Genomic DNA, 15,042 nt, shown 5'->3' on the forward strand with positions numbered 1-15,042 from the left:
TCATTTATTAATTCACTTACCCATCTACTTTTTTAAAGATGGCTTTGAGAAAGAAGTAAAAGGTATCTTACCGTACTGCTGGACTAGAAGGTCTCATGGCATCAGCAGTCGGTCCCACTGGGACCGAAGGCACCACAGGCCTAGACGACGGACACATGTACTCTGTATCCTCATCACTATCTGAATGGTCTCCAGCCTGCACCTGTGGCACTGGAAGTGGCCTGAGTGGAAGGAGAAGGTGGTGTTGGTAAGAGCAGAGAGTCAGGATGAACCGTTCGACATAAGTAAACATAAGCACTCAGCATAGCGTTTAGAGATGGCAAGTAGCATTTACCACAGAAAAATCGAAATTAAACCCCTAGCTGCTGAGGCTTCCAACCTCAGCCCCATCCCTGTGTTGAACACTTAAAAAATATATATATTTCTTGCACTTCGTGCTTAGGTCTTCTGAACTTTTTTCCCCCATAGAAGATATTCAGACGAAATCTGCGCTCTTTTTTACCACATTGAAGATTCTAAAAGGTACCATGGGTTTCTTTGTAGATTCCCTAGAAGGAATCGAGAATGTAGTCAAAATACTGCAACATTTTGGATATGTTTGAGGAAATGGCAAAAACGTGCTGTGCAAGAAAGCAAACGTTTGCCCCCAAAATATGGAACTAACAAGTTACTTACCTTCAGTAACGCTTTTTCCGGTAGATACAGTATCTGCCTGTGGATTCCTCACCTTATGAATATCCCCTGCGCCAGCATTCCGCAGAAATGTTTTTACTAGCTCAGCACACAGACGAAGACATCAAAATGCCACAGCTCCGCTCACGACTCCGCATGACTTCCCTGGAGCCATAGAGAGCCTAGTCGGCGTGATGACGTCAGTTCCACCCATTTTTTCCGTGCCTCAGAGGCGAAAGGGTGAACCGACAACATATTCAATAACCACACATAGTGTATAATCAAAAGGAAAGCCAAAGAGCAACAGCATTTCCTATAATCACAAAATGATACATCAATATCAAATAATCATGTTAAACAAAAACACCTTTAAGGTATATGAGGGTGGACATCGGGGAGGAGGGTGGGTCAGTGAGGAATCCACAGGAGAATACTGTATGCATCAGAAAAAGCGTTACCGAAGGTAAGTAACTTGTTCTTCTGATGGATACATCTGTCCGCAATTCCAGAAAGTAGATATGAAGCAACCTTTCCTCTGGAGACCAAAGAACTTTGACCTCCAGATCCTTCAGATGAGCACCCCACCCTAGAGTGGAGGCATCCGTAATCACTGTGGCCACTGGAGGAGGAGACTAAAAGGGCTTCCCTTGAGTCAGGTAGCCCTGCGCACTCCACGAGATCTCCAAGGTGTGCTGATACCACTGCCTGCGGAGGCATAAATGGAGTGCACTTATGTTCCAGAGCGCATTACTGACCAACAGAATGCAGGAAGCAAACAGATCGAGCTGGCCAAGGACCTTCAGGACCGGAACAACCGCTCCATTGTGAAACAAAGGAATCATCTCCTGAATGTCGAGAATTCTTAGACGAGGAGGAAAAGCTCAACACAGTACTATCCAGTACTGCCCCTATGAACGGGTTGCGCTGAGAGGGCACAATGTGAGATTTTGGCACATTTATTAAAAAGCCCAAGTTGAACAACAGACAAGTTGCTACATGCAGATGATGAAGCACCATCTCTAGCATCTCCGCTTTGAGCAGCAATTGTCCAGATAAGGTAGCACTGGAATCCCCGACCTTCTGAGATGAGCTGCCACCACTGCCATTACCTTTGTGAAGCCTATAGTAAGACCAAACGACAGGACCGCAAACTGGTAGTGCTGCTACCCCACCGTAAAACAGATACTTCCTGTGCGACTTCAGAATGGAAATGTGAAAATACGCATGCTGTAAATCGATCGACACCAACCAGTACTCTGGCTGTAGCGCCAAAAGAACCTGTGCAAGGGTCAGCATCTTGAATTTCTCCTGTCTGAGGTAAAAATTCAAGATCCTGAGGTCCAGGATCGGACGCAACCTGCCGTCCTTCTTGGGGATCAGGAAATACCGGGAGTAGCATCCCTGACCCTTCTCCTGCTCCGGGACCACCTCTATCCCACCTTTCTGCAAGAGCACGATGACTTTCTTCAGCAGGAGAATTAAATGGTCCACTGTACAAGCACCTTGGAAAGGAGGGTAAGGTGGAGGAAATTCCCGAAACGGAAGGGCGTACCCATTCTCTACAAGGTTTAAAACCCAAAGGTTTGACGTGACCGATTTCCAAGCCTGTAGAAAATGACAACCGACCCGCTACAGGGCCTACATGATCCAAGATGGGGATCTAGGGCTGCTTTCCTGCATTACCAGGGCGAGCAGGGGAGGTAGAAGAGGAGGAGGAGGAGAGATTGCGGGTAGACCCACGTTGGTGACCCTTGGCTCTTCCTCTATAGGACTTGTAGAGCAGATTTTTCTGCTGCTGTTGCTGAGGTTGTCGCAAGCCACGAAAGAAGACCTTCCAAATCTATGATATTTTCTATATCCAAACCCCCTTGACTGGGTCTGCAGTCCCAAAGACTTAGCCGTAGTTCTGCTGTCTTTAAACCTTTGAAGGGCAGAATCCATCTTCTACCCGAAAAGCTTCGACCCATCAAAAGGCAAATCAACCAGAGTAGCTTGAACATCCGGGAAAAAACAGAGGGTTTAAGCCAGGCTTGCCTCCTGGGAGCAATAGAAGAACCCATAACTCTGGCCACTGAATCTGCCGTATCCAGGCCAGATTCCATAACCTGTCTAGCAGCGGCCTGAGCATCTGTAAGAACCTTAATAAAATTTCCCCTCTCTTCATCAGGCAACTTGGGTGCCAATTGCTTTGCCGAGTCCATCAAGGCATGAATATGACAGCCCAACTAACAGTTAGTATTGGTAGATTTAAGAGCCATGCTTGAAGATGAAGACTTTTAGCTGACTGCTCTTGCTTTTTAAAGTCCCTGTCAACAGGAGCCTGTGAAAAAGCACAGGAAGACTGTTTAGAACAGGACGCCTGCACAACCGAACTTTCTGGAGAAGGATGAAATTGCATAAAGAGGGGATCCCCTGGAACAGTCCTATACCTTCTGGCCACAGACACTGCAGGAGAATATAGTGGTTACCGCCATACCTCTAGAATAGGCTCAGTCAAGGCTTCATTAAAAGGTAACAAAGGTTCAACTATTGATGAAGGTGAATGTAGAACAAAGCGATACCAAGTGGGGATGATGGACGGAGCGCTAGAGCAAATCAAACACTCATCCCCAGTCAACTGATCTGGGTTTAATCTAGGATGCTTGATTCCGGTCCACGGAAGACATGGCTTGGCAGTTCGGGCTTGACTGTTCCCATGAGGCACAAGGTCAAGACTGATTTGCATATGGCCATGTCTGAACGGGGTGGCGTGGTGAGCACAATTACGATGGATTAAACCCAGATCTGTGACTGGGGGTGAATGTTTTGCCAATGTGCAACATTCCGTCCATCATCTTGTGCGTTTTGGTGAATGTAGAACCTCAGTGAGCAAATTTGGCCTATACTCAGTAGTTGGTAACTAAGTCCAAAAACTGCGCCGCCTTACTTATTAAAGTATGGTATGGAGCTACCTCTTGAGGCGGAGAAGGCCTTGTGGATGAATGCTTCAACTCAGGAGAAGTGTCCAGTCCACTTGCGTCCTGTATGCCTTCAAAATCATCCACGGGTTCCTTCATTTCACCTTCTTCAACCTCCTGCCTTTGATACTGCTCTTCCTCAAGCAGTCTCTGCGCCTCTCTCCTTGATAGAATTCTAGGAATCTTCGTCGGTGGCACCGACATCTCTGGAGCCGGCATCGAGGAAGGTTCCGAAGGTGGAATCGGCGCCACACGAGGCAGAGAGGAAGGTCTACCAGACGGCGCCGGGGACTCCATGAACGGCATCGAAACCCTCGGAGCCGGAAACAGCCATTAAGGCACCGTCGGCATGAACGGCCCATTGGGTGCCTGGGCATAGTGCTATGGCACACCCAAGATGAAGGCCAGCGGACCCACGGACCTGAAGGTGCTCCGGAGGGGAAGGCTGCCTTAGCAAAAACTCCATACATAGCATTAAAAAAATGCGTATTATCCGATCTTGGAGTTGGAAATTGAGGAAATGGATTTGGCCCAAAACCCAAACGAGGAACCTCCGGAATAGGAACAGCTGGATCCACCGGAGTCACAGGATTGACCTTTTGCACAGGAGAAGCAGGAGTCAAAACAATCTGGAGTGGCAACTCTCCTGAATCTGGCGAACCCCTCGGCACCGGAGACTGCGCTTGAGTGGCTTTAGATGAAGGAGATCTCTCCGGAGTCACTCGAGAAGGCGAAGTAGACAAGTAATTTTTTGAATACGTCGAGGGGCAGGCAAAGGAGACCTCGAAGAGCGGAGCCGAGATCCATGTCTTCTCTTCGTGTTTCCTAGACTTTGACGAGTGCGAAGCAGACAACTTCGACTTAGCCCTTTTATAACCTCTTCCTTCTTCGCCTTAGCCATAAAGAGGTTTGCTTCCCGTTCCTTAAGAGCCTTACGATTCATCTTCCTACAGCTGGAACAATCCTCCACGTCGTGATCAGATGGCAAACACCGTAAACAGTCTTCGTGGGGGTCAGTGATGGACATGTGACCCCCACACTCTCTGCACGGCTTGAATCCAGACTTCCTCGAAGACTACATCCTAAAAGCAACAGTTTAAAGAAGAATCTCACTACAAAGTATCTCAACACTATGGAGAGAGCCAGAAAACCATTACGCGTTGACGGCATGGAAAAAAGGGAACTGACGTCATCACGCCGACGAGGCTCTCTTACGGCTCCGGTGACGTCATGCGGAGTCATGAGCGGAGACGTGGCATTGTGACGTCCTCGTCGGCGTGCAGAGCTAGGAAAAAAGTTTCTGCGGAATGCTGGAGCAAGGGATATTCATAAGGAGAGGAATCCACAGGCAGATGTATCCATCAGAAAAATGGTTTGCTGCACTAAGTTAATCTTCCCAGCTTTCTGGAGCAAGCAGAGTTGAAAAAAATCTATTTAACTGCAGTTTGTGCCTTTTTCTAAATAATAATCAATGTTTCCTTTGTTTGTGTTTTCTACATACTCACAATTTGTTGAGGAAATAGTTATGGAAGCCTAGGGTGACCCAAAAAAGCTATACTTTTTTAAAGTAGACAAACTTTGGAACTCTGCAACGGTTCTTTTGTGTAGATTGCTCATGGTTTCTGCAAAGAAATTAATGTCAATCAAGAAATACCTTCCAGGATTATCGTTTAATGATATCTGGCTCCCTAATCCCAACTTGATGCATGGTGACTTCTCCTTCCCATGCTTATAATGATAGGGTATAGGACAGGAAAGCTGAAGATGAGCAATTCAAGCAAAAGTCAGCAATTTTCAATCATAACCAATAATGGTAGTTACAGTCATGGCCTGAATGGCTAGAATGCCATTTTTCATTCTCGCATTAGGCGGCATGGAGCTTCTTTCAGAGGAGAATGACCTTCAAACACCCAATCATACTCACAAGGCCTATTCTCAGAGACCTCCTGCAGTATGGGGCTGGTTTCACCAGTTTTTGAACGACTAATTTTGGTTTCCAGTCCAGCTATGGTCAGAAAGGAGGAGTATATGCCATTTGGCTAATATTGCCAGGACCTAGACTCTCATGTAAGAAATGCCCCAGAGAAAAAGGTAATTGACAATATGTTTAAAATAGGTTTACTGAGGACGTGTTCCTTCCGTAGCGCTGTTTGGAGAAAAGCAGGACTCTTGGAGTTTAAAGTAAATGTTTAGTCCTTTCTGAGATAAGATTACTCACATGTTGTATATGAACTAGATTCAACAGTGTAAAAGAAAATAACTCCTTGAAGTTAAAACACAAATTAAAGCAGATGCAATGTTCCCTCTGTAATTGTGTACCTCAGGCTCAAAATGATGATCTAACAGTAAGCTGTTAGAGCTGGTAACATCCAAAAAGCCAGCCCTCCAAGCATAGAAACCTGTAACATGGAGATGTATGATTCCTTAACCCTGTCAAACCAAAAGAATAAGTTGTAATAGGAACAGGAGCACATACTTGAAATGTCAAGACCACACTGTTAAGAGCAGCCCGAACTGCATGCCAATGTTGAGAACATGGACCTATGGTAGGTTCTTAACATCATACCCTACGACTTAATGTAGCACTACAAAAATGGAGGTGTGACACAGAAGACCGATGTTTCATGTGAGCATTGAAGCAGATGTTTGTTTCATAATGCAGTATTCTCTCAATCTTTGTAACAGTTTAAGGAAGTTCTTTTGTAAATTCCATGCATGGTCTCTCTCCACGTGGTACAACTTGTCCACCAAAGTCTCCACCAGGACATGTCTCGCCCAACTTAGCCTCGCCCCCAAATCACCGCATTTACACGGCCCTCCCCCCATTTTCATATGCGCGGCCCCCGGTGATAATCCAGATAGTGCATTTCAGGCCCCCGAGGAATGTTTGTGATTACCCATGTTCTAGTCAAACCAGAAAAGCTGACAGGTGTAAAGATCATAAGATGTTTAGCCAGAGAGGGCTCCTAAATTCAAGGGGTTAAATGTTCAACAATGTTTTAAAACACCTTGATAAACTAATACCCTACGGATGGTACATAAACCAGCAACCTAACCACGAGGCTCTAGGCTTGTTCTCGTTAAGCTGATTTTATTTACATTAAATGTCCAGCTGTAAAAGATGGCAGCGTTTAAGATTTAAAGAACTGCAGCTCCATATGTCCATGTTGAGGAAGAATGAACACTGCTGATTGCCATCTTACAAAGTAATTTCATCAGCATTCAAATTAACATTTTAGCAGAACATCTAGTCCTACAGAACAACTTTGCCACAGCACATGCCCTCAAGCCCGCTTCCCACTTCAATCACAACAAATAGCTATCAAAAAGATAAACTAAAACAGAAATTAAGGTACCTGGAAGCCAGAGCATACAAGGCATTGGCTGAGGATGAAGGTTTGACTTTGGGATGCTCAATGTCTGAAACCAAGGATGGCGTGCTGCTCATGTTCTAAAGAAAAAAAAATGCGACATTAGAACAGGCGTAAGCACAACTATAAGTGGATGTTAACACAGATGAATTTGTTTGCCTTGAGGAGTTGTAAAACTTTGTTTGGTAAACTTTCACAATCTTCAAAATCTTTGTGAGGTTTGAGAAGATACACAAATTTTCAAATGAGGCAAAAAATTATGCCCAACGATAGGGTCTGTGGAGAAAACAAAATTGACAAAATATTTTTTCTTAACTGTTATTATAGTTAGAGCAACAAACTTGAAGAGTTAAATGTGGAGTCATATTCCGCTATCTGGTGGGTGCAGAAATCTCATTTTACAAAAGATCTTTATCTTTTTGGACACCGACCCTAGCAGCCTGTGACTCATGTTTTGTATAAGCCCACAATTGCAGGGTATGCAATTTCCATAACCAGATTTTTTTCTGCCTTATTACTTTTTCTGTAGACATATAATTACTTTATTTGGAGCAAATCACTGTACGTCAATGGGTGGTGGATCACTCTTTAAAAGATTTGAGCTATAAAGCTTTTGTTACAGGGACGTAAATAGTTTATTTTTGAGCATACACCTATTCTAGATTAACATGCTGTGAATAACAATAATTAGAGGCATAAACCTCAGGGAGGAAGGTCATTGTGTGGTTGGAAGGGAATGGTTCAATACCTTTAGCGTCACGTGTGCCTCATTGCTGAACTATTCTATCATATACTTATTCCTCACTGCTGGACTGTTCATTCACAACATTGGTTTGTGAACCAATGACAATGTGGTTGTAATTTTATGGTCTCATTCGCAAAGTATTCAAGTGTATTTCTCTATTGCCTACTATAATGTACCCCTGGCTACATTTTCAAAATCTTCAAGAAAGCAAAATGTTTGGATGGTTTGTAAAACCCAAATGCTAATATGGACAAATGTATTTTCCTACCTAAATATAACACATAACTGCTCTTATGACAATGTAATGACTCTGTAATACTCTTTCTGCTGGACTTTTGGTTGCTGGAGAAAGATGGTAAATGAACGGATTTGCTCATATAAAACTGACATGTCTTAACAGATAAACAGGGGGTTGCAACCACTTAATCCCTGCAAGGAATATGCTACTTACCAGTATGCATCTGTTCTTGGCATAGAGGGCTGCAGAGTGGTACATTTATGAATAGATCGCCATCTGGTGTTGGGCTCGGATGATTGCACTTGTTTTTCTTCTGGAGAAGTCTTTGTCGTCATAGATGACTCCTCCTCTTGGTGTTAGTGCGCATGGGCATCGGCTCCATCCTTAGATTGTTTTGCCATAGTAGGGTTAGATGGAGTAGTGTAGTATAATACATAAAGATATGCCCATGTAAGTGTATCTAAATAAGATAATGTTGGGACAGACACAGGTTTCCGGGGAGGCAGGGAGGGCATGTACCACTCTGCAGCCCTCTGTGCCAAGAACAGATGCATACTGGTAAGTAGCATATTCCGTTCGAGGCATATGGGCTGCAGATGGTACATTTATGAATAGATTGTACAGCAGTTACCTCCCTAGCGGTGGTCACCAGTGTCTGTCGCAACTGTTTGAAATAGAGTTTTTAATACAGCTTGGCCCACTCTGGCTTGTTGTGTAGCCTGTACATCAACACTTTAGTGCCTTGCTGAATGTATGTGGTGTAGACCAAGTTGCTGCTCTACATATGTCATCTAGGGGAATGTTCCCTAAGAATGCCATAGATGCTCCTAGTTTTCGTGTAGAATGAGCTCTAGGAGGAACAGTTAATGTTCTCTTTGCTTTAATGTAACATATTTGTATACATCTTACAATCCATCTAGCGATGCCTGCTTTAGAGATAGGATTGCCCTTATGTGTTGGGGAAAATGCTACAAATAGTTGTTTAGTTTTCCTGAAGTTTTGTGTTCTTTCTATGTAGTACAAAATGGCTCTTTTGACATCTAGTGTATGTAGAGCCCTTTCTGCCACCGTCTGTGGCTTTGGAAAGAAGACTGGTAGTTCCACTGGCTGATTGATGTGAAATGCCGAAATTACTTTAGGCAAGAACTTTGGGTTTGTTCTAAGAACCACTTTATTCTGGTGTAACTGTAGGAATGGTTCTTGTATTGTCAATGCCTGTAATTCACTTACTCTCCTAAGTGAGGTAATGGCTATAAGGAAAGCCACCTTCCATGTAAGGAATTGTATTTCACACCTATGCATAGGTTCGAAAGGTGGCCCCATTAGTCTGGTGAGTACTACGTTGAGGTTCCAGACTGGGGAAGGTGGTAATCTTGGTGGAATGACTCTTTTAAGGCCTTCCATGAATGCTTTTATCGCTGGTACTCTGAACAGTGATATGTGCTGCCTGTTTTGTAGGTACGCTGCTATAGCTGCTAGATGTACTCTGATAGATGTGTACGCTAGATTACATTGCTGTAAGTGTAATAAGTAGCAAATAATCTCCCTTGTTGATACGTCCAGAGGGTTGATATTGTTCTTAGTACAGTGTATAGCAAACCTCTTCCACTTAGCTGCATAGCATGCTCTGGTGGTAGGACGTCTTGCTTGTTTAATTATCTCCATGCAATTTGGGGGTAGATCTAAGTACCCAAATTCTAGGATTTCAGGAGCCAGATCGCTAGGTTCAATTGTGTGGGATCTGGGTGCATTATTTCTCCATGGTTCTGTGTAAGGTGCATGGGTAGAATTCGTAGCTTTTGATGTGGCACTTGTGAGAGTTGCAGGAGCGTGGTGAACCACGGTTGTCGTGCCCACGTGGGTGCCACTAGTATCATGGTCATTGAGTGTTGTTGCAGCTTTCTGACCACTAATGGGATTAGTGGGAGAGGGGGAAAAGCGTATGCAAATTTGTTGGACCAATTTATCCATAACGCATTGCCCTGCGACAGGTGGTGTGGGTACCTGGACGCGAAGCTTTGGCATTTTGCGTTCTGATGAGTGGCAAAGAGGTTTATCTCTGGTTGTCCCCATCTTTGGAAGAATGGCTGCAGTATTTGTTGGTGCAGTTCCCATTCGTGTATTTGTTCCGACTGTCTGCTTAAGATGTCTGCTATCTGGTTTTGGACTCCTGGTAGGTGTTCGGCTAACAGATAGATGTTTTGAGGAATGGCCCATCTCCAAATTTCCTGTGCTAGTCTGGATAGTTGGAGAGAGTGCGTCCCCCCCTGTTTTTGAATATAATACATTGCTGTCATGTTGTCTGTTCTGATCAGGACTGCTTTGTTGGTAACATGCATTTGGAAGGCTTTCAATGCTAGAAACACTGCTAGTAGTTCTAGATGATTGATGTGCAGTCTTCTTTCCTGCACACTCCACCTTCCTTGTACTGTGTATTTCTCCATATGTGCTCCCCATCCCGTGAGCGATGCGTCCGCTGTTATTGTCACCTGTGGAATTGGTTCTAGGAACGACCGCCCCTTGGCAATGTTTGTTGTGTTCCACCACTTCAGAGAGCGGTGTGTGCGGTCGTCTACCAACACCAGATCTGTAATCTGTCCTTGAGCCTGATTCCACTGTGTCGCTAAACATTCTTGTAGCGGACGCATTTGTAGTTTGGCATATGGTATTAGCAGTATGCAGGATGACATCATCCCTAATAGCTGCATGAACACTCTTGCTGGTAGTGAGTGTTGTGGCTGGAATCTTTGAATGATTGTAAGCATTGTTTGGATCCTGACTGGATTGGGGTATACTTTGGCTTTTTCTGTGTCTATAGTAGCCCCCAGATATTGTTGAACCTTGCTTGGTTGTAGGTGTGACTTTGTGTAGTTCACCGTGAACCCTAGCTGGTGTAGTAGCTGAATTGTCTTTTGTGTGTTTTGAAGACATTCCTCTTGTGACTTGGCCTTTATTAGCCAGTCGTCCAAGTACGGGAAGACATGTATTTGTTGTCTTCTTAGGTGAGCTGCCACCACTGCCAGGCATTTTGTGAACACCCTTGGTGCCGTTGTGACACCAAACGGAAGGACTTTGAACTGATAATGTTGTCCTTCTACCACAAACCTGAGGTATTTCCTGTGGGCTTTGTGAATCGGGATATGAAAGTAAGCGTCTTTTAGATCCAGTGTAGAAACAAAGTCCCCTTTCTTCAGTAAAGGAAGTACCTGTTGGAGCGTGACCATGTGGAAATGTTCCGAATTTATGTATGCGTTGAGAGGTCTTAGGTCCAGTATCGGCCTTAGAGACCCATCCTTTTTGGGAATTAGGAAGTATAGGGAGTATACTCCTGTTCCTTGTTGGTGCTGTGGAACCTTCTCTATGGCATGCTTTTCTAGCAGGGATAGTACTTCCTGCTTTAATAGTGTCAGGTGATCTTGTTTCATTGGACGCTGTTTGGGGGGGATGTTTGGTGGGGTAGATGTGAGTTCCAGGCAATAACCATGTTGGATAATTTGTCTCACCCACCTGTCTGATGTGATGTTTTCCCAGACAGGTAGGAACTGTGATAGGCGTCCCCCGACCGGTGTTATATGGTCTGGGGGGGGAGCTGTATGAAGTCACTGCTTTGGGGTTGGAGAGTTGCGGTTGTTGTTGTTTCCGCGACCTCTACCCTTGTTGTTGTTACCTCTGTAGCCACCTCTAGAATTACCTCTGGGTGATAAAAGAGGTTTGTTGCTGGCTTGTACCTGTATTTTTGGATCCTCCTCTATAGGCGGACCTACGAAAGGAACCTCTTTGTGTCGGCTGTTGCAATGCTCCCATTGATTTAGCCGTTTCGGTATCTTTTTTCATCTTTTCTAAGGCCTCATCTGTCCCTGTGCCGAAAAGTGTTTTCCCATCAAAAGGTTGGTTCAGTAACGATGTTTGTACCTCTTGTTTGAACCCTGATACCCTGAGCCATGCATGTCTCCTTAACATGATGCTTGTGTTTGTAGATCTTGCTGCAGTGTCTGCCGCGTCTAGGGCGCACTTTATTGAAGTGTTAGTAATTAACTTCCCTTCTTGTATGAGTTGATCTGCCCTCTTTTGATGTTCTTTAGGGAGATGTGTGATGAGTTTTTCTAATTCATCATAATGCGCTCTGTCATACCTTGCAAGTAGTGCTTGCGTATTAGCTATGCGCCAGCTGTTTGCCGCTTGAGATGCTACTCTCTTGCCAGAGGCATCTATTAGCTTAGACTCTTTGTCAGGAGGTGGAGCTTCTCCTGTAGATAAAGAGTTTGCTCTCTTACGAGCGTTTGTGACCACTAGTGAGTCTAGAGGAATTTGTCCTTTAATGTATATTGGGTCTTTTGGAGCTGCCCTATATTTCTTATCGATTCTTGGGTTCAGTACCCTAGCCCTCACTGGGTCTTTGAATATCTCTGATGTATGACTGAGAAGGCCCTTAAGCATTGGTAGTGTTCCTGATGTCCTTTGTGCAGTAGGTAGTATTTCTAATAAGAAATCCTCTATTTGAGGTTCTGCATGTAGTTCTACCTTGTGATATGTTGCTGCTCTATTAATGAGTTGCGCAAAACCAGTATTATCATCAGGAGGTGAAGGTTTTGAAGGATACAATTCAGGGTCGTTATCGTTATCTGACCCTACATTGTACTCTTCCCATGGGTCTGCCTCCTCTGGGATTGTGTCTTCATCATCCCCAGGATGTTCCCCCTCCCCTGTGTCGCTCTCTACATCTGTTGTAGGTGTAGTTGGTCGTGTGGGAGGAATATTTGGTCTATTGTGAGGAAGAGGAGAAGATGGTGTGTGTGTCTAGGTTTGTCCGCATTGGGGTAGTAAATAAGATTGAACATTCACTTTGTCACTTAAAACAATTCACTTGATTACTGCCTCTTGTATGTTGTTCCCTTTTTGTAAGCCGCTTTTGCTGACAAGTGCATTCTAAGGGACGCATATGAAATTTCACAATCCAATAAGTAGTTGTGGTTTTCAACATTGTTTCAATTTTTAGATCACAAATCATGCCTCAAAGTAAGCACCAGCTCGCAAACAATATGGATTTTCCAGAAGAATACTTTCTAGTGGTTAGTTTGCTTGATGCCCTCATCACTTCTATACACCTTTGTGGAAACTTAAAGTGGACAAATTCTAAGTCTTCTAGATTCATGAAGCTAGGCGGAGGAAGTTGTTGTGCCCATTATGGTGCCACTAATATTAGTATTATTCTTGTTTCTGTGCATCTGCTGATCACTAAATGGATCAGAAGTATTGATGGAAAAGCGTAAGGAGATGTTCGGTGCAACTTGGTTACGAGCACATTCCTGTGGATGGCAAGTTTTGGCATTTTGCATTTGCTTGGGTTGCAAAAAGGTCTATGATTGGGGTACCCCACTTTTATAAGATCATATGAACTAGCTCTAGACGCATTTTCCTACGTAGTCCGTTTACCTCTGCATTGTCGTTTTGGGGTATGCATTTGTTTTGATAGAATCATCCTGAGTGGCTCACTTCTAGATCCCCTGGATTAGTGTTAGAAGGTAATATATTACCTTCTAACAAAGTTATTGTGTTGTAAGTCTGTTTCTATACAAACGTTTGAGCCATCAGTGGCTGGAATGTCTTCAGTGCTGAATAAACAGTCTTGAGTTCCAAAATGTGCGCGCCTTACTGTTTCCTCTTGTGTCCACCCATCATAAATGTGGTTTCCTCATGTGTGCACACAATCCAGAGAGTGACCTACCCGTTGTGATGGTCAATGAGGAGTCTTGGGTATTTGAAATCCTTCTCTTCATCATGCTGGTCTTCGACAACCATTTCCCAGAGTCTTCCCTGCCCCCCATTCTCCTGCAGCCCTTTGACTCCTTGCTCCCTCTCCCCTTAATCTCTCTTTTCCTTCCACAACCCCCTTCTGCCCTGCGATTCCTCTGTTCTTCCCACCACGTCAGGTCTCCTGTGCTCCTTTCCCTCATGTAAACCATCTGGCCACCTCTCGAAAGCGATCTGGATGACATACGCTTGGTAATCCCTCTGCTGCTCCGAGACTCCTGTGCTGCCCCCACCATGTCTACTATGCCCATTTGCTCGTGCAACCTATGTGACCCTTCTCCCACCCTTGAGACTCTCCTGGACCCCACAAACTTCTGTTACCCCTCCACCCCATCAATGCTGTCCTGCTGCCTGGTGCACCACAGGGGAAAGTACGTTCCCCGGTGCATCAGAGAGCGCAAACTGAAATTTGTTCTCTCTGGAGCCAGACATCTCGTGGTGCTGCTGGCTACACTACCAAGTCACAAGGCCCAGCAGTGACAGCACAGGCAAAGTGCACTTTTAAAACCGGCACCTTTTACGACGATCACAAAAATAAAACAAATTCGCAGATTCTGGGCAGCAAATATTTTTGGGGCTGCGAAAATTTGCCAACACAGGGAACAAAATCTTGGTACGTCTGGTTTATATCCTTCAACTGTCAAGCGTTTTGGCAGAACAAGTTGACTTAGTCTTACAATCCGATCTGACCGTCCCGAAGAAATATCTGCCAAAGTCTTTATCACTCGAGTTTGGATTCTAATATTTGTTGTGGCATTGGTTGTTACCCCCATGTCTATGGGTGTGCAGTCTTTCACATCGTATCCCTAGAAAGTTCCCACATCAGCTGCTACAGGTCCAGGCTACTTCAGAGTCTTCATCTGAAATACACATCTATTCCATTTAGAACTGTATTGCCTGTGCATTAATGCAGTGTATCCAGCATAGCTTCGCCCGGAACTGAAGGGTCTGTTATTTGAAGCTTACGCCCGAGATTCCTCAGACTTATTGTCCTTCGGTAGACCAAGGATGCAACTTTGTGAGAAACTTTCTATGGCAATTTATGATGCTGCTTTGGATATCACTGCCCTTTTAAGGTGGAGAAGAGGTCCAGAAATGACATGCATCCCTGAAACATGCATTCTTGGACTTTCCTATAGTGTATGTGGAATTTGAAAAAACATATTGTATTTAAAAGTAAATTTCATCGAACATTTTCTATTTCTTTCTGACATAATTCTTAGCACATTGCTGCTTCTCAGCTTCAAA

At 44.4% G+C, this 15,042-nt stretch overlaps 1 protein-coding gene across 1 annotated transcript in view; it reads right to left on the reverse strand.

Annotated features, from left to right (window-relative positions):
- CBL (Cbl proto-oncogene) overlaps nucleotides 1-15,042 on the reverse strand; it is a 348,147-nt gene that overhangs the window by 53,101 nt on the left and 280,004 nt on the right. The window contains exons 12-13 of the mRNA XM_078682180.1: nucleotides 6,986-7,080; nucleotides 72-221 (exon numbers count right to left, since the gene is read on the reverse strand). Of these exons, the coding sequence (XP_078538306.1) occupies nucleotides 72-221; nucleotides 6,986-7,080 (245 nt within the window). The remainder of the gene's footprint in view (nucleotides 1-71; nucleotides 222-6,985; nucleotides 7,081-15,042) is intronic.

This window comes from Lissotriton helveticus, chromosome 3_1 (assembly GCF_964261635.1).
Source record: "Lissotriton helveticus chromosome 3_1, aLisHel1.1, whole genome shotgun sequence".
Classification (NCBI taxonomy): Eukaryota; Metazoa; Chordata; class Amphibia; order Caudata; family Salamandridae; genus Lissotriton; species Lissotriton helveticus.